At 44.6% G+C, this 27,421-nt stretch overlaps 3 protein-coding genes across 8 annotated transcripts in view; 2 read left to right on the forward strand and 1 right to left on the reverse strand.

Moving 5' to 3' along the window:
* The first annotated feature begins 474 nt into the window (after positions 1 to 474).
* On the forward strand, positions 475 to 5,905 carry c14h11orf68 (chromosome 14 C11orf68 homolog). Of its 5 annotated transcripts, none has more exons than XM_036146231.1 (2): positions 475 to 586; positions 4,755 to 5,905. In XM_036146231.1, the coding sequence occupies exon 2, from the start codon at positions 4,811 to 4,813 to the stop codon at positions 5,549 to 5,551; it is 741 nt and encodes a 246-aa protein (XP_036002124.1). In that variant the 5' UTR covers positions 475 to 586; positions 4,755 to 4,810; the 3' UTR covers positions 5,552 to 5,905. The 5 variants fall into 5 exon arrangements, with proteins under 5 accessions (XP_036002124.1, XP_036002125.1, XP_021171570.2 ...); XM_036146232.1 differs by lacking the exon at positions 475 to 586 and adding an exon at positions 3,443 to 3,490; XM_021315895.2 differs by lacking the exon at positions 475 to 586 and adding an exon at positions 4,253 to 4,392.
* On the reverse strand, positions 5,895 to 21,706 carry rela (v-rel avian reticuloendotheliosis viral oncogene homolog A). 2 transcript variants are annotated; one of them, XM_012861461.3, is made up of 11 exons: positions 21,458 to 21,706; positions 19,802 to 19,837; positions 19,554 to 19,699; positions 16,058 to 16,203; positions 14,299 to 14,390; positions 13,782 to 13,916; positions 12,198 to 12,302; positions 9,695 to 9,910; positions 9,506 to 9,586; positions 9,332 to 9,418; positions 5,895 to 7,883 (listed from the first exon to the last, which is right to left on the reverse strand). In XM_012861461.3, exons 1-11 carry the CDS (start codon positions 21,462 to 21,464, stop codon positions 7,030 to 7,032), a joined length of 1,905 nt encoding a protein of 634 aa, XP_012716915.3. In that variant the 5' UTR covers positions 21,465 to 21,706; the 3' UTR covers positions 5,895 to 7,029. The 2 variants fall into 2 exon arrangements, with proteins under 2 accessions (XP_012716915.3, XP_036002123.1); XM_036146230.1 differs by having other exon boundaries at positions 5,895 to 7,880; positions 21,458 to 21,701.
* Positions 21,707 to 26,549: 4,843 nt separating this feature from the next.
* Positions 26,550 to 27,421, forward strand: part of LOC105925566 (serine/threonine-protein phosphatase PP1-beta catalytic subunit) — a 28,226-nt gene continuing 27,354 nt past the window's right edge. The window contains exon 1 of the mRNA XM_012861484.3: positions 26,550 to 26,686. Within this exon, the coding sequence (XP_012716938.1) occupies positions 26,635 to 26,686 (52 nt within the window). The 5' untranslated portion in view covers positions 26,550 to 26,634. The remainder of the gene's footprint in view (positions 26,687 to 27,421) is intronic.

The following is a 27,421-nucleotide window of genomic DNA, read 5'->3' on the forward strand; positions in this document are numbered from 1 at the left end:
TTGACATGCAGAGCACTTTAATTCAAGTGCAGCTCTTTACAACCACCACTGCTCCCAACCAACTCACGTTTATAATCTCTGCAGGTTTTTTTTTTTTTTTTTTTACAGTCATTTGCATTCCAGTAAATAGTTTGTTGGTGTTTGAGTTTAAATATACATACTATACATATTACCTCATTATTTGTTATCTGTGACTCATGAAGGACAACTAGTTCATACAAATGTTTGAGTCATCTTTTTAATTTTTTAATATTTTGAACGTTATAATGAGAAAAAAAAAACACTGTAACCCTTGTTCATTGCCTGTTTCTTTGTCTGTCTTTTATGTGTACTGTATTTATTTATTTATTTATTTATTCTGTTTGAACCTTTATGTGTATATTCACTTTGCCGTTAAGATGTGTATTTCCCCATTTCAGGGATGATAAAGGGTTATTTCTATTTGTAGGCACTGTGGAGCATAGACGACGCCAGGTTGGACTAGTCTGTAAGATCTTGAGATCAACGCTCCAAATCAGAGGCTAACTTCACCATCCGGCGGCCTGAGCGGAAGAGCCCCGCATGCTAAGAGCCTGAGCTCCAGCAGGTAGACCGGCTGCATTTATGGACCATGTCTGATGACTTGTTCGCGTCTTTTACGGCCTGTCGCGGTTAAAGGTTCGCCGTCAGCGTGAGCTGGTCCTTCGGAACCGGACAGAAAGTGGAGTTTGTGAGCGCTGGGAGGGCGGCTAGCGTAGCGGGCTAGCTGCAGCTGTGACGTGCAGTCAGGGGAGGCAAGTAAGGCCAGCATGGAAAGATAGAAAATATATAATGATGATAACATAATATCAAACGTGATTCACGCATTCGTTTGTAATGAAGAGTTAATTTTTCATCTAATTTCCTAATTTTTGATCATATCCTCTTCAAAATCGCAGAATCTTCGCTATTTTTCATGTAGATCCTTGGTGGCGCTTGATAGTAAACCGGTGAGGCCGCAGCGAGCATGGCCTCCCCTGGGATTGCGCAATCCCATTGTTAACTGAGCTGGTTTCCATTCTGTGAATGCATCTTCCTGTCTCTAGATCATAAATTCAGTTGTTCAAACAGTTATGAACTGATTTTCCATAATTTAATGTGTGTGGATTACGAATTGTTGCTGGACGATCATAAACAGCAAAGAACGGGTTGTAGGTGAGGCCGGCAGTTCCTTGGCCTGTAGGCAGGGGGCGCTCAAGGAGCAATGCTCGTGATGCCAAAACTGTACAGTGACAGCAAGTTATGAATGTATTATTAGCGAGTTATGCTTAACAAGTAAGCGAGACAAGTGCAGCGATAAACATATTTTTCTTCTCTCGTCTATCCTATTTATTTATTTTTTTAACATGGATGACTACATATTTACTCTTAAACAGTTTTCCAACATGGACTTTCAGTCGAAGCAGAATATAATAACGAAAGGAAGACTAACTCCAGACCTGAAAGGCTGGGTGCTACAGACCGAGGGAAGGACCCGCTCTTTTCAGACAGAGTGGTACACGAGAAAAGACTGGCTTTGTGGATGTCCCATCAGAAAAAGACTTTTCTGCTTCCCTTGCCTGCTTTTTTCAACCCACAGCTCCGTGTGGACTCGGGTGGGATTCGGCGACTTGAAGAACTTGCAAAGGAGCATCTGCAAACATGAGTGCTCCTCCATTCACATTCAAAGCCAAATCGCACTGAAAACGTTCGGAAAGTCCCGGATAGACACGGCTTTGGACGAACAGCTGAGGCTGAACGTCAGCGTGCATAATGCCAGGGTGAAGGAAAACAGAGAGATCCTGAAGGACCTAATCAACGCGACCTGTTTCCTGGCTAAACAGCGGCTAGCGTTTCGCGGAAACGACGAGCGCGCGGGTCCCGCCAACCGCGGCAACTACGTTGAACTGTTGCACGTCATCGCCGAGAAAGACGAGAGGCTAGCTAAACATCTGGAGACATCCGCTACGTTTTCCGGCCTGTTGAACAGCATACAGATCGACTTGATCGAAGCAATTGCAGACGTCGTTAGAAGCGACATTAAAAATGACGTCAGCGCGGCCAGATTTGTTGCCGTGGAGGTTGACGAGACCACAGACGTGACGGGCAAAGCCCAGATCTCCGCGATACTGCGCTACGTGGCTAAAACTGAGACCGGCTGTCAGGCGAAGGAAGCATTTTCGGGATTTGAGGACGCGAGCGCGGACGGACGCGCCCCTGCAGTAGCGGAGTACGTCCTGGGAGTGTTGGAGAAATATGGCTGTGCGGATAAGCTGGTAGCGCAGACATACGACGGAGCAGCCGTAAAGGCGTCAGAGCTTAACGAGGTGCAAGCGAGAATTAAAGAAAAGGTTCCCGCGGCCATGTTTACCCACTGCTACGCACACAAGCTGAACCTGGTGCTAGCGCATTCGGCTAAGCGCCTGCCTAGCTGTCGCGTCTTTTTTCAGACAGCTGAGGGCCTGGGGACGTTTTTCAGAGAGTCCACCAAGCGCTCTGACTTGTTGGACGAGGTGGTCCAGCGGCGTTTACCGACAGCAGCGCCTACGAGGTGGAACTCTAAGTCGCGGCTCATTCAGACAATAAGCGCGCGCCACAGTGACCTGCGTGCCTTTTTTGGCATCATCACGGATAATCCCGATGGCTGGGATAACGACACGCTGATGATGGCAGCGGGATACGACCGGTGGCTGTCAAAAGCGTCCACGTGCTTCCTCCTCACCGTTTATGAGGCGGTGTTCGACGTGACGGACGCACTTTTCAGAGTGCTGCAAAACGAAGCGACGGCGGACATCGGGCGCTGTCTGGCGCGCGTCCGTGACACGGTTTCCGCCGTCGAGCGCATGCGACGGGACTTTGAGGGTTTCCGTCACCAGTGCGAGCAGAAATGCGACGCGCTCGGTTTGACGGACTGTGGCGACAGGGGCGAGCAGGAGCGCGTGTTCTCTGACATTTTCGATGACGTAAGCGATCAGATGAAGGCCAGGTTCGATCGTTTCGGCGAACTCTCGTTCCTCGGTTTGGTGGATTGCGCAAAATTCAGAGAAATGTCGGAGCATTTTGACGACGCGGGACTGCGGAGCTTGTCGAAGTACGGCAAGTTCTTTGACTTTGACAGATTAAAGGCCGATCTCATTGGACTGTATAGCTCAACTACGGTGAGGGATGAATGTAAGTCCCCTGGACAGCTTCTCAACTTTTTGGACAATAAGGGTCTCATCACAACTGTTCCTGAGGCAACAAAGTTGCTCCAGCTCGTGCTCACGGTGCCAGCTACTACAGAGTCAGTGGAGCGCTCATTCTCAGCGCTAAAAAGACTCAAAGCATACAACCAGAAGAGGACTGATGAAGGAAGGCTTTCCTCCCTGGCAGTGATCTCCATTGAGACTGAGAGACTTTTAAAACTCAAGAAAGATAAAGAGAACTTTTACCGGAAAGTGACCGATATTTTTGTGCAGAAAGAGCAGCGCATGGACTTCATTTATAAGTAGAGGTAAGATAGCGATAATTATTCATGTTTTGTTTTGGTAATGAAATGTGTGTAATATGGGTTCTAAGTTTTGAATGTGTTACAAATGCAGAAATCTATCATAACTCATAAACTGTTAGCAATCAAATGACAATTTAGTTGTTTTGTTTTTTTATCAAAGAATCAATAGTTTTTCCCATCTTTCTTGGTGAATTGATTTGGCTCAATCAGTCTCCTTCAGCACTTTGCAATGAGCCTACTCTGTAGAGTGTATATATTTGTTAATCTGTTATGTGTGATCAGTGTGTGTGTGTGTGTGTGTGTGTGTCAATTGGTTAAATCTAAACATTGTGGTCTTCCATATTTCATAAAACCGTGTCACATGTTGTGGTATAGTCACAGATTAGGAACAAACGTTTCGGGGGAGTATTAAAGAGAAAGTTACTAATATGACAAAAAAAAGTGGTAGGACAGTAAAGTAAAAAAAAAAAAAAGACAAGTGGTAATATTATGAGAAAAACGTCATATTTTGAGAATTAAGGGGGGGGGGGGGACTTTTCCAGAATAGTCACAGTTTGCAGAACTATTTCAGTCCTGGAGTAATAGGGCCAGGTTAGATTATTTTAATTATTTTTATTCTTTATGAGTATACAGTCAGGAGACTGAAATAAACTCGTAATATTACAAAAATAAAACATATTACAAATATATAGTATGTTCTGAGATTAAACTCCCTCTCATACTGTTTAAGTGACTAACTGCAGATTTGCCACATTCAACATGGCGGACGCTCTGACGCATCCGCGACGCCAGGTTGGACTAGTCTGTCAGATCTTGTGATCAGCGCTCCAAATCAGAGGCTAACTTCACCATCCTGTGTTCCTGAGCGGAAGAGCCCCGCGTGCTAAGAGCCTGAGCTCCAGCAGGTAGACCGGCTGCATTTATGGACCATGTCTGATGACTTGCTCGCGTCTTTTACGGCCTGTCGCGGTCAAAGGTTCGCCGTCAGCGTGAGCTGGTCCTTCGGAACCGGACAGAAAGTGAAGTTTGTGAGCGCTGGGAGGGCGGCTAGCGTAGTGGGCTAGCTGCAGCTGGAGGTAATGGCTTCGTTTGTTGTTCCTTCTTAAACTTGAGCCGCGTGCGGTAAGAGGCGGGCTGGAGATGGGGTTGGACCGGCCAGAGAGGTTCGGTCCGGACGCTGTTGTTGGTGTTGTAGTGGAGGGGACCGCTGAATGCTAGCCAGCGGTAAATGGCGTAACCGAACACTTCTTTCTCTCTTTCGCCGCAGATTCGTCCCCCGGATCCGGATCCGTCCCTCGGTCTCGGCCGGACACCGACGGCGTCATGGAGGAGGAAGCCCCCGCGGAAGGCGAGGCGGAGGCGGCCTTCTCCGCGGAGACCTACGCCGCCGAGGCCATGGCGGCGGACATGGACCCCTGGATCGTGTTCGACTCCAGGAAAACCCCCCGGTCGGAGTTCGACGGCTGGCTGGAGAGCAACAGACCGTCGCGGGTGCAGCGCTTCGGGGACGAGGAAGGCGGCGTGGGTCGGGTGGGCTGGATCTCCGTGGTGGGCCCCAGCCACGGCCCCGGCGCGGGGGACGTGGCGGGCCTGCAGGAGAGCTGGGAGCAGCTGCTGGCCAGCGGCCGGCCCGTCAGCTTCCAGACTGTGAGGGAGCTGGCGCTCAACCACGGCGTGCTGTCCGGGAAGTGGCTCATGCACCTGGACTCCGGCTTCAAGGTGGACCACGCGTGGGAGTGCGTGGCCAGGGCCACCTTAGAGGGCAAGATCTCCTCGGTCAAAGTGAGCCCGTACAACCCCAAGACGGAGGGCAGGCAGGTGATCTGCGTGTACAACCAGAACTTCACGGACGAGGGCGACGTGGTGCGGCTGGACTCCGTGATCCGGGCCACGGGCGTCAAATGCCCCCTGTCCTACAAGCCGGACGTGTACACCTACCTGGGGATCTACAGGAACAACCGCTGGAAGCTCTGTCCCACCATCTACGAGAGCAAGTTCGACCTGGAGTGCGTTCCCAGGCGCTCCCACATCATCAACAAGGTCACCAATCTGGAGGTGACCTAGTCTGTGCTGGGACTGTGCAGTCAGATAAAAGAAAAACAACAAAAAAAAAACACTTCTGATGTCAAGTTCTTCCATTTCTTAAAAAAAAAAAAGTCATGTTTTTTTTATGGCCTATTTTTCTAAGTTCAACAGGATGTTGCTTTGGAAATATTGCATTGCCTTCAGGAGATCGATTGTAATCAGAAACCACCAGTGACTCCAGTGTCTGATGAATGTTTGATTTATGAGCCGTTTCAGGAGACGCCGACCCCCTCGCATCACAAAGAAGCTTTTCTGTTGAGCGTTAAGTTGTGTTCAGCACTGCATGCTGTGGCGTTGACAAATAAACACACAGTGGACGAGCCTTTTTCCTTACACGGTTGTGGTTTTTATTGAAGAGACTGCTTTGAATCTGAACAGGGGTTAGTCATTCATTACAAGCTGCATCATCATCTGATACATTTAATACCATATGTTAAAAAACAAAAACAAAGAAAAAGGTCAGAATTACACTTGAATAAAACATTGCTACAGCTGTCCTATAGGCCAGAAACTAACTTTCACCGCAGCTGCATAAATGTAATAAAAAAACTGACCCATGAGGACATTACCGGCAGAATGAATCCTCTTAGTATGTTCTTCAGGTTATTTACAAGTAGACTTCATTTGGTTTACCACGGTCAGATGGCAACTTACAGCCTTCAGAGAGCATTAAAATTAGGGTAACATGATGGGTATCATGTATAATATTGTATCGCTGCATCTATAATTATAATCCTAAATAATCCGAAGGGGTGGAGAAAAGGAAAACGATTTGCATAGGCTTCCATCTTGGTGGGATTATATATATTATATAAGTACCAGCCCCTTTGCCTTGTCCTTATACTGAAATGTGCTATACAAATAAATGTGCCTTGCCTGTGGTGAGAAGAAAGGGCAGCTTCCTAAAATAGATCAAACATGCTAAACATGTTCAGAACCACCTCACCAGGCATGGTTCCTTTAGCGAGATGTTGGGTGAAAGTGCTGGAGTGACCCCGGGTTTCCTCCAGGTTCACAATTGAGTAATGCAGTGCTGCCCCTCCCCCGCATGTTGCTGCACACTTCCAGAAAGGCGAGGAGCTGGCTGGCAGTTTTAGATAAAAACTGAACAAAATTTTTTTTTTTTTGAGTTTGAAATCACGGTAATACCATGACACTGTGGTATTGTAAAATCGTAGTAACACCATGATGGCTCATACCCAGGCTTTACAAACCGGTGAGTCATTGTCAACAATGGTTACGTTGTTTTTTTGTTTTTTTTTAAATGAGCCGGATGAAATCTAAATACATTCACGTCTGTGGTCTCTCATTTGGTTATAGTATTTCTATAAGTCCGTGCACGTCTAGAACTTCTGCTACCTTTGAGTCCTGCCTCCTTGATTCTGTGCATTCAAAAGTGAGTCTTTAAGAAGGGATATACAAAATGTCTGTGGGGGAAAAAACAAAACAAAAACCCTTTAAGTTGGGTGTCCTGACACAAAGCCGGCTTGGTTCCCGCTGTTAAAGATGGAAATGAAGCGCTCTTCGTCCCCGGACATCAGCACGTCGAAGTCGTCGAGCACGGTGGGCTGCTGGTTGTTGCCGGGCGACAGGACGATCATGTCCTCGCTGCGCAGCAGGTTAGCGATGCTGTTGGGGTAATTCATGTAGGTGCTGCCCGGGTTGTTGGCGGGCTCCGGGGCGTTCTGGGACGCCGCGCTGCTCTGGCCGGCGGAGCCGGAGGGGCCCCCTTGTTGGGAGGAGGTCAGCATGGACGCGCCGGGTCCGCCCTCGTTCATGAGGCGGGGGTTCAGAAGGTCCGCAAAGTCCTCCATGTTCAGGCTGTCCAGGGTGCCTGGCACATGGGCGTCGGAAAAGCTGGGGAACTCCGGGATTTCGTCGTCCACGAGCGAGTGGTCCACTCTGAACTGGGGGTCCTGCATGGGGAAGGAGATGGCATCCCTTTGAGAGGGGGGTGCTGGGTTTCCCTGGGGAGCTGCGGACTCCTGGGACATGGCCGAGGAGATGTTGGGGAAGAATTCGTGCAGGTCGGACAGGTTGACAGTGGAGTAGTCCTGGGTGGCCGCGGAGGTGTTGGTGGAGGTGGAGGAAGGGACTGATGCAGACATGGTAAAAGTGGGCTCGGGGTTGGCTTTGGGCTGGGGCCCCAGCTTCAGACTCTCCATGATCTTCCACGTCTGGCTTGTGGTGGCCGTAGAGATGGAGGAGGAGGCCTCAACCTTGGGCTGGACCGAGAAAAGATGGCCTGGTTGGTTGTAGGCGTAGGTAGGCTGGGGCTTCAACCCACCGGCAGAAGGGGGCGCCTCGGCTGCTGGGAGAAAGAGAAACCGATTAGTTGTAGCCCCCTGGGAGAACAACGGTAAATTCCCAGGTACCTTTACATGCAGCAATGACTAATATAACAGTTCAGAGTTAGTTAGGCATCCTTCCAACAACTAGGAAAAACATCACCTTCCAAGGTTGGAGAGATCCGTAAACATCCACTTTCCAAACGACTTTCAACACATGAATACTCTTTAGTGTAAGCCCTTCTGTTGCAGCTCTGCCATGTTCAGGCTCACTGTCCTGGTGGAAGCTAACATCCAATGTTAGCTTCCTAACCTGCTAACCTGCCCAGCATTCCTGACCAGCTTCCCTCTACCCGCTGTAGGGTAAACCTGCCACCGCCGCTGGGATGGTGTGTTCAGGGTTTATGCACAACGGTAGCTTTTCACTGCTTAGTGTTTCAAATGTAGGGCAAAAAGTTCAGTTTTGGGCTCATCTCACCAGAGTACTTTCCCCTCACACCTTTGCTCTGTGTCTATGATGCCAACAGAACATGTGGCTTTTCTATAAAAACGACCTCTTGATTTTCATGTACTACTTTGTGATTGTGTATTACAGCGGTTGCCAAAATTCTCAGGCTGGGACCCCCTTTAGGCAAGGAGATGAGGGTTATTTTCTTGTATTTGGAAATTACGAGAACACAGCAGTAATTTCGTGATGACTCTTACAAAACAACGTCTGCCCCCCCCGTTTTAAAACTAGGAATGTTGAGCATCTTGTAAAGTTATACTTTGGTATCCGTTTCACAATAAGGAAATCATTTTAATTTATCAGCATCAAACAGGTGTCAGTGCTTTAAAACGATTGTGCAAACGACTGTGACTTGGTTCTCGTAATATTTTGACTTTGTTGTTCCAATTTTCACCAAAAACATTGATTATGGCAATTGTAGATTAAAAGAAAATAAATTATTGGCCACAGAGGAGTACATTTCCACTCCTACACATATTTGTGATAAAAAAAAAAAAACTTGGATATTCAAATTTTTCATATTATATAAAATTTCCACACTAAAAGGCATACAATTGCTATATTAAAATAGTATATCTCTAATATATTAAATTAAGAAATTTGGACCATCTCCTGAACCCCCACTTTGGCAATCCCTGGTACATTACATTAAATTTTTGCCAAAAATTAATAAGCTTGTGGGTATAAGATGACAAAACACGAGAGGTCAAGGAAACACTTTACCAAATCCCTAAATCTCTGCCTTATTAGTCACTAGTTATAAAGAGGATTCTGTGTCTGTAGTAAATGGTTAACTCTGAAAGCCTAACCGGGGGCTGGGCCAGCGAATTAGCCTTTAGCTAGACGGGCCATTGGCAGGACAACAGTTGATTTTTTAACTGTAACGCTGTTTTATCTGTTGTCGCTGATCAAGTGAATAGTGAAATTAAAACACGTTCCAACCAATGGGATGAGGCCACTTACCTGCTTGTAAGCTCATTAAAGGCAGTTTAGGTGTGGCCGTTCTGCGTGCCGGGACGTTTATGTGCCGTCTGTCTTGTGGAACGGGCACTACAATAGAGGAAGAAACATGCGTTTTAGTGGCGCTTCGTCGTAAACGTCGCTGGAGATGAAAAGACGGCGGCCAGGTCAACGTACCGGTTGACAGCATGGATCCCAGCTTCAAGCTCTGGAACATGTCTCCGGTACGCTTTCTCTTCTCACTCAGCCGGTATTCATCTGCAGAGCGGATCGTTCAAATGGAAATTATTATTTTAAATACACGCCGTGTCATTTATTCCAGGGATTTTGAGAAGCCCTAAATAAATAAACGCTGCCGTCTACTACCTGGGTCTGCAGGTAGGAACTGGAAGTCCATGGGCTCGCTGACTTCACGGTCGGAGGGCCGCCTGAGCTGCATCTTCACCTTAACGGGCTCGCTGAGGTTAGTGTCGCGATAGGGGGGCGTGCGGAACACAATGGCCACCTGCCTGTGGACGTCAGCCTGGGAGAACGTGCCCTTCCCCTCCCACGAGTCCTGGAAGAAGCGCACCTCGATGTCCTCTGCAGGGGGGGAGAGGGAAACCAGTGAGATTCAGGAACCAAACTGAAGCAGGGGTCGAGTAGTAGATGTATTTGAAAGTAGCCTGCAAAGCTAGAGCATCTCTTCCATTACAGAGTCCTGCAAAAGCCTTCACAGGTCATTTTATGTTAAAACCACAAATTTTACAACTTTTGTTTTAGTTAATGAAATGTGGAAAAGTAAAAAAAAAAAAAAAATCCCATGCTTAATTGAACCCATGTATGGGGACAGAGTTTCTGTTTTGCCGTGGGCTCTGAACCAATGGCAACACAAAGCACTTTGCATTGTCTCTGTACTGAATTGTGCTATATGAATAAATTTGCCTTGCCTAACAGGAAAACAAAACCCCGCAGACGCAGCATGACGTCATCTGAAACCAGTAGTCTTGTCGAACGGATGCTTGATGCTGCGTAAGGTTATTTCTGGTGATAGACTGCTGAGCTGAAGAACCCACCTCGTCTCATGACTGCTGACTGGACCACAACTCGACAGTCGCAGCGAGCTGCAGCCACGGCTCGTTCCGGGTTCTCCAGATAAGTCTGGTGTTCAGTCACGCGTCCGTACGGCTTCGGTCACGGCAAATAAGAGAAACCGATCAGACTGCTAGATAACACGCGGCAAGCTCAGCGCTGGTGGGCCACATCCCGTCGATTTGGCCTGCATGGGACCATCATGCTGCCGTTTTGGGACAAAGAGAGTCCCTGTTGCAGCTCATTTAGAGTAAGAGCCAAACAAAGGGAACAAGTTGATAGATAAAATTTAGTCAACTCCTTTTTTTTTTTAAGCAAATCTCTGAATCTGAGACCGAACTCATTGTCTTAGAATGTTCACTTTGCTTATAAGCGAGTTGCAGATTTACATGTTGCTCTGTGGGTTAAATGCAGCTTTATTTTCCCTCAAAGCAGCTACCGTTTCTCTGGTAGTAGCTTTTATTCAAACTGAAGTAGTCCTTTTCTCAGGAAAAAAAACAACAAAATCAACTGACTGAAAGAAGCTAAAGCACATGATTATCAGGCTGACGTTTGTCATTTAAAGGACCACTGTGCCTAAAGTACTGCCATCTGGGGGCCCAGATAGAAATGACACCGTCCAAAATCTAAACTGCTCTTCCCAACATCTTGGCATCATACTGAAAAATGGTAAGATTTTCAATCATCTGAGGCAATCTGGTTAATAAATGGTAAAATGAAATATACTGGAGGCCAATAAATGGCAGGCAGGGCCTTATAGATGTACAGTATGAGGAGCTGATATAGACACTAACAGAAATGCTGAATTTCTCCACGGTGGTTACCATAAAAGGACCACAAGCTTGAGTGTGAAAGTTAAACGTCTCGTGTCATATTTGGCAACATTAACCAGGTCTGACTCACTGTCACTTCAGATGAGATGCTGTAGCTGCCACTGTTACAACGATGAAACATTAAGTGCATCTTTCAGTGGCTGTGTCTAATTTTGATGTCAAACTGGAGACTAGACGGCTCTCCGTTTCTCAGTAGCAGCTCCAACTGGTTATCTGGAGTCCCAAAGCCTCGAAAATGCTATTGTTATTCTTTCCAGACCAATAGATGTCAATAACATCTTTTCCCCGTCTGTTCCTGAACTGCTGAAGCTCAATGCTGATCTTTGAGATTTTTTTTTTAATTCAGCCTTCTCAATGTTGTCAGGAAGGTTCAATGCAAGTGAATTGTGGAATCAATAGGTCTGGCAGTAATCAGGCTTCTGTCGCACGTTTTTTTTTTTTAACAAAAAGAAATTTGGCTGATCAGAGGCAAGTCATGATTCAACATGTTGAGGCAAATATGTTTTCACATAAGCCCAGATTGGTATGGGTAGATTTTACACTCAACAAGTTAAATAATCTTTAAAATAATCATTTAAAAAAAAAGCTTTTTGGATGTAATTTGCTTGTCTTAGTCCAAAATCTAATACTTTTTGATGATCTGAAACATTTATGTGCATCAAGCAACTAAATGTTTCAGATCATCAACAAATACGTTTAAAAGCTAAATCAGATTAAACGTGTTAAAGACAGCAAACACCTTTTCAGACCAGTGTGTATTTTATATTGACTTCCCTCGTCTCAAAACCAGCCCACAGATCCTGATTTCCTGTGGGTGGAAACAGTTTCCACCTTCAGCGCGAGAGCGGCATCACAAGCCACGTTTCTGCTGAGTCACTTCTGGCTTCTATTTACGGACGGCTCAGTATGAAAGTGCAAGTTCAAGACGCGTGTGGCAGCATTCAGACGTCGCACAGCAAAGGCACCTTTTTGCACTTTATCACAGAGGAGGAAGATTTCATCCCCTCCTTTGCAGCTCCCAGAGTTGCGGTTCACTCTGCAGATTTTTAACTCGGCTGTGTTGGGTGCTCCTGAAAGAAAAAAAAAAAGAAGAAGAAGTTATAATCGAATTGTTAACTTTCAAGTGACCACTACCAGGTTTTGCTGCAGAGACTGATCTGAGTTCACTGTATGGGAATGCGAGGCAGAAAAAGGATGTGGCCAGTCTCGAGATCAATTCTAGTAAATACCTTCAGGCTGATGAGAAAAGTTAGTAAGAGAAGAGGAACAACGACTGTGAGGCTGTAGAGGGGAGCATAATAAAGTCAGGTTTATCTGTCGGAATATTTCACCATCTTGTGCGTTATTTTCAGATTAGGGAGATTGCTATCAGAACACCTTCGCTGCACGCTGCTCATCCGTAACCAAAGAACGTCGGTTTAGACTAATCCTGTCCTACGCTCCTCTCCACGCCCGCTGCGGCCAGTTTTGTGCTGTTTGCACATAATGCATTCATGGAGAACAGGCACATAGGAAATGTGCCTCTCTGAAAGAACATTTCAAAGCTTTGTCCTAAACCGCTTATCTTATGTTATATTCTATCACAACAAAATAATTGTTTTTCTTTCACTTAGAGAAAAAGTAAACATATCGAAGGCTTTCACAAATAACGCCAAATTGACTTAACTTCTCCAACACACAAAGGCTGGCCTTTGACACAGTTCTGTCTGTGCCGTTAGCGGTGGTATTTTTTAAGTGCCTGCATAAAAATCGGTTTTACATAAAACCAAAACCTTCTGTTAGGCCACGTTTAAACAAACCCTGTGGTGAGCAGCGGTTAACAGCGGCCCAGCGTAGTAGAAGGCAGTTCAACTTCAGAGATGAAAGACATGGTGGAGTTGTTTTTATTAGAGCTGCACCAATCAGAATCAGAAAAATCAGAAAAGGGGCAGAGCCAAGATCAGGCCACATGTGCTGGAAAGCGGGGTTTTACTATTTTAAAACTAAATAATTGCCAAGTTGACATTTTAACCTGGCTTTAGCATCTTATGCTAGCAGTTAGCAAGGTTAGCATGGCTAGCCAATTAAAAACGGCAGTCTCTGAGTGTATTCCTCATCTTGATGCCTTCCTTTCCACACGGCTGAAAACATTTCCCAACCCAGTATGGTTCACGAGAAGCGCTGAAGACTGAAGAGGCTCAAACAGAGCAGATTTATCGCGCTTAGCTCAGCCTTCCTGTTACCCACTCAAAGTCTTCCTCTCTCTCACGGCCGGAATGAACCGCAGGCATGTTTCAACATGCCTTTGTGGAAAACAGTTTCCGTTTAAATGCATTTTTACATCCACCGTGTTTCCGTCCACGTTTTGAACAACCTACTGATACAAACGAGGCCTCATCTAGATGTGTGCGCGCAGCATGGAGCCGTTACACCAGCCTATTTGTGCTGAGGCATCCAGTAAATTAGGAGTGTCCAACTGAACTGATCAATTCAGCTAATTGCATTTTTCTTCTTGCTTTAATCCGCCCATAGTGGCACGCAAACGGCTCAGTGCCGCATTACCGACTCACTATTGTCAAAGATGGGCTGGGAGACGACGGGCTCCAGAGGAAACAGATCCCCAGTGGGCAGGGTGATGGAGGCCTGGAAGCAGAGCCGCACAGAATTCAGGTCAAACTCCTCCTCCCACACCTTGGGCTCAGGAACTGCAATCAAAAACAGAGAGAGGAAAGGGTGGGGAGGGTAATGACTGCACAGCACACTGACTAAGCACTGCATCCTGTCGAGTCAAAGTGCTATGTTAAAAAAAATTAAATAATCTTTGTTACACTTTAGTGTTATTTTAAATGTTTTTCTTTTTTAAAAAAGAAAAAACAACAACAACAACTAGAAAGTTACTGTAATTTTGATTTGCATTTCAAACATCACTTTAAAGCCAATCAATGATAGGAGCTCTATTCATATATAAGAAAACATCCCTGATTCACTTTCCCAGCCTACTTGGCTGATCAGATTTCCCTTCAGCTGAAAGGCCAGCAACGCAGAACCTCAAAGTAAACTTTGTGACACGGCACTGAAGCCACTTACTGTTGAAGGGGTTGTTGCTGGTCTGCAGCCTACAAGTGATGGCCTCGTTTACATCCTTCTTCTTCACGCACTGAATGCCCAGGTTCTGAAAGCTGAACGGCAAACACACCGCGTTCGGTCAGTAAATCAATCACACGTTCTGCTCGGCTTTATTTTTGACACTTTTAGCGTTTTTGCAAGCATTTCCTTCTGATACTTCTCCTGGCACAGGACCATAAAACTGAAAAGTAGGGATGAGCGATATATCGGCATCGACCAACGGTAGTCATTTTTTAACATCTCCGTCCGATAAGTAAAACTGGGTCGATATTAACAACCGAGGTTTTTTTCCATCTAGTTTCCCTGCCTGCGTTTCAAGAGAGGGAAGGCAGGGGGCTGGTCATGGGGTTTTTGTTCGGTCATTGGACGGTGAAGTCTAGATTATAACCAAAATTCAAAGATTCAGTTAGCAAAGTTTTCAGTGGCGACAAACTTTTACAAGATTTGACCCTCACAGAAACGGAAATGTTTGTGCGCGTGTGCATGCGCACACACACAATATTAATATTGGATATCGATTTCGGCCTAAATTTTTATATCGTGCAACCCTAATTAAATGTTTTAAATTATTCAAGTTTGAGACTGGGACAGTCAGAGTTCAGACTTGACGGAAAGAAAATCTGTGGAGGGAGCTAAAGATTAGGGTGATGGCAAAGAGGTCTTCCAACCTCACAAGACTAAAAACATGTTTTTTTTTTTCAAAGCTAATATTCCTTGTAAATTGCCTCCTTCTGGGAGATTGCTGTGTCAGTTCCTATCAGAATTAAACTTCACGGCTGAATGAAAATGAATCCTCAAGCTGCCAGGGGTGTGACTACTCTGAGCCTAACTGTGCATCGACTCGCCTGGCGCCACTTCAGGGTGTCATCTTTCACACGTGAATATTTGCAGAAATTCACTTTTATTTTGTTTCAGAAAAAAAGAAAAAATACTTAGGAAACTCCCCCTCATACTCATCCAGATACACACAAAAAAAAGGGGGAGGAAAAAAAATCCCATCATTCGCAAGACTTCGTGGGAACAATAAGGGGTCAGCAAATATAGAAATCGTTCATGTCCAAGTTCCTGTTGGATCTAAATAAAATCCCCACAAAGCTCAGCGTCTGGATGCTTTTAATCAGGCTTACTTTCAACCCACTGCCTCTTTGTTTTAAAAACAAGTGACTAATGTACCCTGCAGGTTTGCTCAGACTGCGTCACGGTGCTGACGGTACACGCCGTTTGTTAGGGTTTCTTCACCGTTTCAGGCTGCTGTCCTTATGCAACGCGTCACATAGTTGGAGCCAGACCATTACGACCTGAAAGGGCGCTGCCTCCCGCTTTGGCCAGAACCGTTTTAATCAGGAAACCAGACCCCGGAGAGGAAGTTCAGCAGTTTGTGTGTCCAGTTAATGTTTTACTCAAGTCCACGCGCAAGATGGAGTCGGTGACTAGATTTACCGAGGCAGCAGATGAAGTAGTGGAGGCCATTACAGTCACAGAGATTGTTTTGATAAGTGACGCTGGCACTTTTTTTTTTTTTGCAGGCATATTCTGAGTAAATACAAGCTGGTTTTTCCTGTCTTACTTGCCCTGACACGCTTTTCTAGGCCTTTGCTTTGAAATCTGTCCCAAAGCGGCCCCATGCATCAGCTGCTGAAATCGCGCTTTAGAGCTTTGGGTTCATTCTGTGCCGTGACCGCAACGGGGCCGTCCTCCTCCGCCACAAAAACAAACCCACCTGTGAATGCGTCTCTCCTGCAGGTCGGCCTCGTAGTAGCCGTGTTTGCAGTCTTTCCCGACCAGCTCGTGGGGGTGAGGCTTGTACGGCGGGTTCTTGGTCACCAGAGAGATGCGCACCCGCAGGGGGCCGTTGTAGTTGTGAATCTGTCAGACAAACAACAAGGTTAGAAGGCTGATCGGTTTTAATACACTAGATGCTAGTTTCTTCCCACCAAGGAAAAGGCTACCTTTAGTAGCCATGTTTACATGCACAAAATTTCACCATCCGATTGAAATTATTAGGATTAAACAACAACAATAATTGGATTGTACCGTTTAAATGGGCACACAATCAATTAAGCCGGTCATAATGTGCGTTTCTATGCACCTAGGTTTATTCAGAATAGAAGAACTCTGACATGCGCAGGCATCAGATTTCCTTAAAAAAAACACAGAAGACGAAGAAAGTAGCAAACAAAGCAGTATTATATGAGTTTGTTGGTCTTCAGAGCGCCATTAATATTGCCACTGGATTATTTTCTGTTATGTAGCACTAATATTCAGAGCTGTGCCTGAAAATAAACCACACCCGTTTGAATCTCAGAGCCCCTATTTGACTAACAAAGACATTCAAAGCCTAAATTTAAAGAAGTGTGTTGCGTCGACCCTCGTGGCCCATTTTACCAGTGCTATAAATCTGATGCTTAATAGGAATGCAATCTAAATGTAACTAAGGACAATACCAGCACTCCAGTTTTTAAAAGCCATTTATCCTTTGGTTACGCTGAGATGGAAGTGGCAGGATAGAGACAGCAGACCAGATTTGGCCCCCCATAAAACTAGAAAAGAAAATCTCTTAATGCTTCCAGCAGCTAACGGCTGGCCAGCCGGTTTCCCAGCATGCAGCAGCTCTTCCCAAGGTGAGTAACATGGCCAGAACTAGTCGCGTTCTGTCTATGGTAAGAGACGGCTTCGTTTCACGCAACGCTGGGAGAAAATATTAATGCGAAATGGTAAAAGGACTATTTTTTTTTATGTGCTGCTTCTCTACCAGCCTGTTGGTCCTGAGGTAAGACACCCAGCTCTCCCCATCTATATTCAACAGACATCTGTCCGATAACCAGGAAGTAATTTCAGTTTCCTGCCTGGACAGAATACATGGAGTAGGAAACCAATGTTCTCATTTTTCCACCACAGACATCACCGTATCGGGATGGACTTTAAGTGACAGAGCAACAAACCACAACTTTATTATAAAGACGAAGGAAAAGAATAAAAGTCAGAAGACGGTGGCAGCCCCTGATGCCCTTAAATGAAATTCAGTGCAACCAATTGAATCCGGATACCCCTCCCAAATCAAAAAAATGGTGGTGGCAGCATCATGCTGTGGGCTTCGTTTAATTCTTTTCTTCCAGAAAGCACGAGGAAGCTGGGGAGGGTTGATGGATGGAGCCAAACCCATCAATGCTTGAAGACGACTGGTTAGACGCTGCAAAAGACTCCAGACTAATCACGCACCAGTCTGTGAGGGTCCATCACATTTAATATAAGACGATTATGGTTGATCGGTGACAATATATTGAAAAAAATAATAATTCTGCACATGTATGTATATGCAATAAGGTCAGGTCACCCTTTCAGGACAAATATGGACACTTTTGTTGTGGTTTCCACGCTTGAAAAGGTGGAAACCACAATCCTTTCCTACCCTGGCTCCTGGCTTGGTCATTAACATAATGACACACACACACAACACACACACACACACACACACACACAGTTCCCTACAGACGGTACATGGGAAGCTCAATCACACCTCCTGGCTTCTTGTGGACTTTTTGTGATGGGCTATCCTTCATAAACCAATGGAAGACGGCCAGGTTGTTGCTTTTTCTTGCTTTAAAAAAAAAAAAAAAACAAGCAAAAAACACTAGGGCCTCCGTGATGCTCTGAACGAGAACATTTCCACAGCACTCGTCTTTCATCAGGTCTTTCCTCGTGCGCTCTGTTAATAATTCAAGAAGCCAAACCGTCGGCTCCTTCTTTAGAAAATAAAGGTTGTATTCAGCGGAAAAGGCCGTCTGAACCACAGGTGCCTACTAACTAGTTACATTTAGCTAGTTACATTTGAGTAACTATTTGAACAAAATGTACTTAGTTTTACGGCACTTTTTACCTTTGCTTAAGTAATATTTAAAAAAATATATATCGCTACTCTTCAGTCTGGCAACTCTCCCCACCCCCGAGTAACTTTACATGATATCCCTACGCACAGGTGCAACACGGGAGCGATGTGACGGCAAGCCAAGCTACACGAAGCCACAGAGGCGGTTCTAGCAACGCAAAACGCACAATTTTGGCGATTAAAGCGAAGCCAGAGCAACACAAAACCTGCGTGGGTTTTTTGCGTCTTGTCGCGTTGCAACAACCAATTAGGAACTGTCTGTGGCTGCGACGTGGGGTGAAGGACTGCGACGGAGACCAAGCAGTTTTCATTGAACATGGAAGAAAAGCTCAAATGAGCATACAGTAGACAGTAGACATTGTGATTGGCAGTACTTTGCTCTATTCTATAATGCTAATGCTATTTATACATAGTAACTGCTGTATTTCGTTTTGGTTTCATTGGTGTTATGTTGAAAAAAAAAATTCAGAACACTGATTCTCTTGTTTGAATTTGTCATGTTATTTTTTGTGTATTTTTTTTATTTTAGTCTTTAAAATACCAGAATGTATACTTTATATTTTAGTCTGTCCCATTACATCACTTTCAGATATTAAATGAGATGTTATGATTAGTTACTCAGTACTTGAGTCGCCGTCCTACCAGTTTTGTTGTTGTTGTTTTTTGCTCTTGAGTAAGAGTAAAAAGCACTTTTTACTTGAGTAAAAATATGTTGAAATAGTGCTACTATTACTCGAGTCCAGTTTTTGTCTACTCTGCCCACCTCAGGTCAGAACACATCGTGTCCTCTTCTGTTGCCAGATAGACACCAGGTGTCATTCCCCTTTAAACCTCCATACGTTCTCTAATTTTCTCCTCCCAGCATCACTTGCATTGTGTGCTTCTCATCTCCTCTGCTCTCGTTAGAAAGAAAAATAAATAAATAAACAACACGTTTTCACACATATTTGGTGGTTTTTAAGCGTTTTTTTTTTACTTAGCCTGAGGATCCACAGAGAACGGTCTCTCACTTCTGTATATCTTGTAGGTGAGTGACAGAAGTAACAATTAACTGAGCCGACATGCTACCCTAGATAACTCACCTTATCTGATGCAACAGGCGAAAGCATCAGAAGTTACTACTGCTGTCACGTGCCGTCACATCGCACCACGTGAGACTCTGCAGCCCCTATGGTCTGCATGCGTTTGCAGGGAGGAACCTCTTAAATTGTCACGTGCGCTCGCACGGCACCCACAAACCTTAACGCATCGATTCGGATTTGACGCCCCTTTCAGAAGCATGTGCACCCTGCGCTTGATCGATGCGAGAAAAAGCGTGCATTTGACCGACCTTGATGGCTGGGTAGGTCTTAGTGGTGTCGTTGCTCTTCTCTCCAGGAATGCTGCCGGCCGAGCGGCCCTCGCATTTGTACCGAAACCTCATGCCCCTCTGCTTCGGCTGCTCGATGATCTCTATGTAAGGGGTCGCTGGTTGGACTGACGGGAGAGAGACGAAGAGAACACAGAGACTCAGACACTGGAACCATCAGAGCAGCACCGGCACGCAAGATGAGCTGCGAGTGAAAAATAGTCTCTTACCTGGGTTGAGAGGGGTCATGCCCCATCCGTACACACCTGGGACAACAGAGAGAGAGAGAAAGAGTTTAATATCTGAGCAGGGAAAGCTCCCAGCACAAGTAACTGTTAATCGTCTAGATTGCGTGACGCACGCGACGCAAACCGCCGCGCAAGTGACTGGAATAAAACAAACAAGATCCAGCGCATATTTGTGGTTTTAGTACGACTTTGTCATTTGCGCCGCGGCCAGAGTGGAAATCTACCAGACGGCAGAGCGACCAGCGAGGTCAGAAGGCCGCAGAGATAGACGGGCGTCCCGACTGGATATAATTAGCGCTCATAAAGCTGCCTGCCAACATCTAGGAGGCGCAGGAGCGAGGGAAAAGCAGTGGGGAGGCTGCAGCACCGGTGTCGCGTTACCAGATTCGTTACTAGAAGTTTTCCCTGGGAGAGAAAAGAAGAGAGAGAGAGAGAGTGGGGGTGGGGGGGGGTGACAAGATCAGGTGGCCCAAAGCTCCACCCTGCAGCTAAAATAAGTCATTCAGTTCAGAGCCATGAGTGGGATGCTTTCCAAGCTGGGACATGTCTGCTTTCTAAGGCTTACATAAATCCACATGAGGTGGAGAAAAATTTATATATTTTTTCCCCTGCTAAAAAGCAAAGGAACTTAACAGAACGCTGCTGCTGAACTCATTTCAAATAAATGTACATTTCCAGTTAGATCATTAAACGTATTGGACAATAGCTCTGCTTTTACTGGGTGACTTGAAAGTGAAAGTTAATGTCTTCCAGTTGCTGCACTCTCAGCATCCAACGCAGTAACATCATAACACAGCTGAAGCTTTTTTTTTTTTTTTTGGGGGGGGGGGGGGGGGCGCTGGGTGCCGTTTTCACTTTAACTGCCCCCACACAGATGCTACGATACGATCAGAAATATTATATGGGTTTGTTGTGTTGCAGGGTTTTGATTCCAGCCACACACAGAGACACACGCATCTTGTCCGGTTTCTATTTATCAGTGAAATAAAACGATCTGGAAAAAGGAAGCGGGTCTTTACAACTCACAAGGATGGAAATAAACCGTGAGGAGACGCTGTTGTTTAATGACAGCCTGTCGTTTCACCGCTACTGCATACAGGTTCAATGTTTTGGGCTTTCCTAAAATCCGGTTGGCGGCCAGAAGAAGACGTTTTTTTTTTTTTTTAAATAAAACAGCCAAAAATGGTCATTCAAATGTACGCCGAGTGGAAGGGGAGGGGAAGAAAATGTCAGACAAGTTTATTAAACTATGATTCATAGCTTGCATTTGCTTGGAAATGCTGGGAAAACCTTAAAGTGGATGATTTCTGAAGGGAGTGCGGTAGTGAATCCTCCAGGAGAGATCCAGCAGGCCCTTCCTGGCAGAGCGACAGGTTCGAAGCCAGGTGAGTGAGCCGCGCGCGGGCTACACGGCTCCGTCGATGCCGCGTCCAGATCAACAGATCCGTGGCTTTCAGGAGTTTACTAACGCAAAACGTGAACTTTAGGTTGGAGTTTAGTGAACCATTCGGGAGGAGTTCGCTCCTCCTGTTAGAGCAAACCCAGCGACAGCGGGGCTTCCCCTCTCCGCAAAACAACTCCCCGTTCAGTTTCACCTCCTGCCAAGTAGCCGAGCCAGCAACAAGCCGCTCCACTTACCGTCCATGGCCGCGTCCGTCCCCGCCTCGCGCTCCTTTTAACACACCACCTTAGCTCGCGCCACCTGTCCCCTGTAGTTTTCGGGGATCTTTCTTAAGAAAAAAAAAAAAAAAAAAAAAGCTGCAAGCGCCACAATGTGAAGTCGACAAACTTCTTGACTGAGCCGTGCTGTCGCCTCCTTCGCCCCACCTATATGTGTGAAGCGCCGGGACGCTGACTGCAGGCGCTCACTCGACTTCCGGTGGAAGGAGCCCAGGAACAGCAGCCAGCAGCATAGCGGCATGCCTGTGTCGGACAACAAAGAGCACCAACTTCTTGTTTGAGCTTTTGCGCAATGTCCCGCCGTCAGAGGGTCGACATGGCGACTGAAATAGTTCCAGCTGCTTTTTATGCAACACTTGTGAAGCCTTGCTCAACAACATACAATGTGTGCTTTTTGTGTGCCCGCCATTTGTATCGGTCAAGCCATGCAGATAGTCATGTATGACTGGATTAGTATTTTAATCACACCTGCCAATCATAGCATTGAAGAGAAATGCAGAGTGACTTTTAAATGAAAAGTTGCAGGTCTGTTTAGAAAATGTATTTTTCCATTTAATAGTAATAATATAGTAATATCATCTTTATTGTCATTAAAACATACATTGAAACATACTTTATAACGAAATTTGTTCTCTGCTTTTAACCCATCACCCTTGGGGAGCAGTGGGCTGCCATGTGTGGCGCCCGGGGAGAAATTTTCAGTCCCAAATTCAACTATTATATATCCCAAGTCAATAGGCCTGCCTGTAAAAATCTGTCCAAACTTTTGGTGGTTTATGATAAGTTCTGTCATTGATTTTTTTTTTCAACCCTCTTCACTGCCTCTGGATAGTTTATCTAATTGATTGTTTTAACATGTCGAATTTCTACCGTTCATTTCCTGACATCACATTCCACATATGTCCCTCAAATTATCTTTATATACACATACTATAAAAACTAAATTCTATGAATCCTTTTCAGTGAATTCTATGTTTGATCTATAAGTTAATTTACAATGTGCCTATCGTATTAAACTTTTATCTAATCTAATCAAATTCTAGCCGAAGTCTTTCATGCTTACATTCCAGACATACCAAGATAACAAGTTCTACTGTTTCATCCTCCCCACAGTAGACACAGACCCCTGTATTATACATACTTTGGTACTTTAAAAAGTATAATGAAATATAGTTACAATCAGGCTCAAATCTTTCCTGTTCCCTGCCTTTTTAATCCTATAACCATCTCACTGTTCTTCCACATCTCATCTTTTCTGCAATTCTTTCTTCAGTTTTTGATTGATACTTTGTTTATTCTCTAATTTACTTTTCTGTACTGTATAGTTCTTCCTCTGGTTGGTAGGATTGCAACCGCTTGTGTTACATAGCAGCAACTACTGTACAGTAGTGACCTGTTATTGTGATTTACTAATAATCTGGTGGGAAGGGGGGGTGGCATATAGAGGAACCCCCCCCCCCCCCCTCTCCCCCTTGTCCCCCCAGATTGAAAAGCCTAGCTCCACCACTGGCTCCACCACTGAATGTTAGATGAGGAGTCAGCTCTGAGTTTGTTCTTGTTTGCAATGGTGATAGGCAGATGAGGTCAGAGACGACATCCCCATGGGCTGTAATATTTGTAAATGACAACCGGTAGTGAGAGTACAGAGCGGTTGGAGGAGAGCCTAAAGAGGTGGAGTTGCCCTTAGCCGTAAGGAGGGACAAAAGTCAGTACAAGCAAGAAAACAAACGCGTGGGTGGGAATGAGCTGGAGACTGGGGACAGTGGATTCCAAAGAATAGAGGTACAGAAATTGGATGAGTGTAAGCGTGGGGTCAACCAGTCCAAATAACAGGCATTACACAGTCAGGGAGAGGTGGATGGGGAGTATTTATGACAGAAGGATAGCTGCAAGAGTTGCTACAAGATGGCGCCGAGACCTGATCTGATGTACGGTTTAAAGACGATGGCAGCAACAAGACAGAGGAAGACCCTGAAGATGAGTTTTCAACGAGCCTGACCAATATGGACATGTTGAGGATCATCAGACAACCAGCTTTGAAGTCTAAAAAGTGTAGAGGAGGGATTGTGGATATAAGGGACTCGCAAAAATATTCACACCCCTTCAAGTTTTCTACATTTTGCCACCTTACAACCACAAAGGTCACTGTATTGTGTTGGGAGTTTATATAAGCAATCAATGAAGAGTAATTGTAGTGCTGGGAAAGTTATTATTAAAAAAAAATTTACAAGTAAAGAACCGTATTTGGTCTAATTATTATTGAAGCGTTTTATTTTGAAAAGTAAATGGGCGAGTTTCCGGCGCCGTCTCATGTGTGACTTGACTTGGCGCTGCAGCTCTGATTTCCCTTCTCTGTACTGCGCACCGCCGCCCACTCAAAACGGTGCGGAAATACCCAGATGACGCACTTAAAAGGAGCAGAAAAATAAGTTGTGTGTGGGAGAGGCAATAACAAGAGAGGGAGAAACAGAGCTGTATCCACCTCCGTTAGAAGGTTTCAACCCTCACTAAAAGTAGAAGATCCACCAAGATTTGACCGCCTTTAGGTGAAAGCTTCCTGATCCGCATCCACTTCCATTGCACTGGCAGAAACGTCTCCCAGATCTTTACAGATGTGCTCCAGCTCTCTACAAAGTATTAGTTACTATTTGTTGTCCCTTGATCAGGGGGATTTTGGTTACCCTCACAACACACACCTATAACACCCTGGCCAGCAGGGGGTGCTGTAGGCCAACAAAACGATATTTTTTTTTTTAGACCTTTTTATTTTTGTTTGTTCCAATTATTTCATAATTATAATCTTACAAAGCAGTTTGTTCACTAGGTGGGGCAATTACTATCTCTATAAATAACTGACAAGTATATATTTTTTTGCAAAAATCAGTTAAGAATACAGTCCCTATAAATATATGACAACAGTGTAATAAAACATCAGATTTTATTTTATTTGAAAACCAGTAGAAAGACCCCCAATGTAAATCCATTTAAAAGCTTAAATGTTAAACATCATTTGTAGGGTATTCTCCGACTGAACACCAGACATACCGAGTAAACAAGTCATTACATTGGAAAGAATAAAATGATCAAAATCTTTATTTTCTCTCTTTCTTTCTTTTTGTGACAAGACCTTGGACCCCAAACTCGCAAAAACTGACAATAAACTGTTTATAAAAAAAATAATAGTTTAGTCGTTTTTTATAGATGAATATCATTTTAATAGTATATACTTTTATAGATGAATTGTTTACCAGTTTCACAAATCACATTCAATTTTTTATAAAAACAGCCAAACTATCATCTGGAAAACATTGTCAAACATGTTACATACCCTTACAACTTCCTAAATTGATTATTGTGATGCACTACTTTATGATCTACATGATCATCTTTCTGATTGGATTGATGTGTTTTGTAAATATTTTATGAAAAATGTTTTTATCTGTGTTTCTATGTTTGCTACTGATTTTTTTTTTCATTATTATAAAAGCAATGTTTTTAAAGTTGTATTATGAAAAACATATTATTCACCGGTATTTTGTCGCTATAGAGTTGAGTTTCACAAGTCCCTCATCCTTTAAAGGAGATTGTTGCATCCATCTTTTCTTTTCCTCGTCTGTGTGTTTGTTTTAATATAGTTCTTGTGTGTTTTTAAAGTCTGTTTTCACACTTGATGTAGTTTTTTGTGTTGTATCTTTCTTCATTAAAGTGTACAAAAGTTTGTTTCATTCATAAAATGATTGTTCAAAACGTATTTCACTTCATTGACACAGAGGTTTTGAGAGGGGTGTATATTTTTAATGTCTAAAGTAAAGAAAATTCAAGGTTAAGTTGCCAAATAAGCACCAAAACAGACAAATTTAAAACAGGCTAGTTAAAAAAGCTGAATGGAAAATAAACACAAAGGGCAGTTTTGTCCAGATATAACTTTGAGGAAAACCCAGAAAGGTGACTCGAACGCACATGGCCCCCAGGCCATATGTGGCACCTGTACAGCTTCTTGCGGCCCCCAAACTGCATTTCAAGACAGATTTGACCCACCAGCAAAGGTGGTTGTCCCAGATGGAAATCTGTTTATTATTTATCTTTAGTTAGGTCAAAATCATTTCAGGCAAGATAAAATATTATAATCAAAAATGGGAGGTAGAACACAAGGCATTAGCCATTTACTTTCCAAAAAAAAGTAAAAAGAAAAAAAAAAGAAAAGGAAAAAAAAACTTTTTCCAAAGTTTGAAGACGTTTCTCTTCCTTCCCAGAAAGCTTTCTCAATTCAAAATGTATTGTATTGTATACACAGTTTAATTTGAGCTTTCTGGATGGGAAGCGAAACTTCTTCAAACTTCGGAAAAAAGTCCAGTTGTTTTGTTTTTTTACTTTTTTGGAATGACCATGACCTGGATGACTGAGTATCTTCACCAGCCATTTGCCTTTTAATAACCACTCCTTTTAGATTCTTTTTAGTTTCATGGTAAATAGGACCACATCTCTGTGACGACTTTTACTCCCATGCATTAAAATCTGCTTTGAAATAATTTATTAAAACTTAATGTAGCAAGTGTTTTCAAAGAAATGCTGACCTAAATCCTGCTGTCGTAGTAATTGTGCACAGCAGATAAAAAAAAAAAAAATGACAACAAATTTTTGGTTATCTTTTTTTATTCATTTTTTGGCCCTGGAGTACATTTGACTTTACAATTTCGACTCATGCCGAAAAGTTTGGACACCCCCGGTTTATACAGGCTAGATTAGAGGCAACTGGTGATGGTGCATTTGGAGTTGGTAGGATATTTCACTATTTTTAGTGAATTCGACGCTTTAAACAAATTTGCCCTAAAACTTTTACTGAGTATATGGTCAGTGTTTTTGGTAAATATACGCCATTTTCTTTTCATGAGAATTTTGATGTATTTTCAACCACTTATCATGTTTTGTCATAAGAAAAATTTTTTTTTGAGGCAAACGCGTTTTTTTTCCCTTTCCTTCAGCTGGAAAGTAACATTTCCGAGCGTCCCTTAATGCAACGACAGTCCACCAATGGGAGGAGCTAGCGGGCAGTTGCTGCGAGTCGAGGCGGTGCCTGCCTGCCTCTGCTCTAGACTGCGGCGGCAGCGCCAGGCGGAGAGCTCTACGTTACAGAAATGGCGGAGGGGGAGCTGGATGTGGACTCGTTGATTTCCAGGCTTCTGGAGGGTGAGTTCCCGTCAACGTTTGTTCGCCTTTGGTTTTGGTTTGAACGTGGTTTTGAACTCGGTTGAATTTTTTGACTTGGGGGACGCGGGCGAACTCGCTGTAATTGGGCGGCTAGCTTAACGTCCGGGCGGCTCGGGAGTACAAGTACTAGTCTTTCTGTCCAAGAACACAGGCACACCTCTTAGCCAGCTACTGTTACACCTCTCATGGCTGCTTGAGGCCAGACTGATGCCGACTCGGTTTATTTTAAGAACACCGTTTTGTTTTTTTCTTTTTCTGCCGGTGAATGTCGCCTGGTTCCCCGTTGAGCCGTTGGTTCGGACTGTTTGTGGCCGGGCCGGTCCAGTATGGAGGGTAACGTCAGCCCCCCTCAGCCGCCTGACTATTAATGCCAGCCCGCCTTCTTGTGGCGGTATCAGCGCTGCCTCCTCGGCCTGTTGCCGGTCACATACTTAATAATTAGCAGCCTAACGTCACCCAGTCTGGATCCCAACCAGCAACCGGGACTCTGCTTCTAAGCGTCGTCAGTTACAAACTTGGATATCCTTCTAAAGTAAACGGAAAGTTTTGGTGAAAGAAAAAAAAAAAAAAAAAACTTGGACGTAACCGAGCAGCTACGGCGTAACGTAGTTTTCCTGCTTCTGTGGCGAAGAGAAGCCGTTCTCTGCTGCGGTCTGGGGCCCGGGGGTGAGCTGGACACGGCAGTGTTTTGGTTCTGCGTGAATGGGAGTGTTT

Source organism: Fundulus heteroclitus, chromosome 14 (assembly GCF_011125445.2).
Source record: "Fundulus heteroclitus isolate FHET01 chromosome 14, MU-UCD_Fhet_4.1, whole genome shotgun sequence".
NCBI lineage: Eukaryota > Metazoa > Chordata > Actinopteri > Cyprinodontiformes > Fundulidae > Fundulus > Fundulus heteroclitus.

Bases quoted from the DNA above. Each gene is read 5' to 3' on its own strand.
- rela (XM_012861461.3), bottom strand. The intron at 14,391-16,057 runs GTGGGTTTGTTT...TTTGCCGTTCAG, and splicing joins CAGGAGAGACGCATTCACAG to CTTTCAGAACCTGGGCATTC. The intron at 9,911-12,197 runs GTGCCTTTGCTG...CCCCCCCTGCAG, and splicing joins CTGTGATAAAGTGCAAAAAG to AGGACATCGAGGTGCGCTTC.
- c14h11orf68 (XM_036146231.1), top strand. From the start codon at position 4,811: ATGGAGGAGGAAGCCCCCGCGGAAGGCGAGGCGGAGGCGGCCTTCTCC.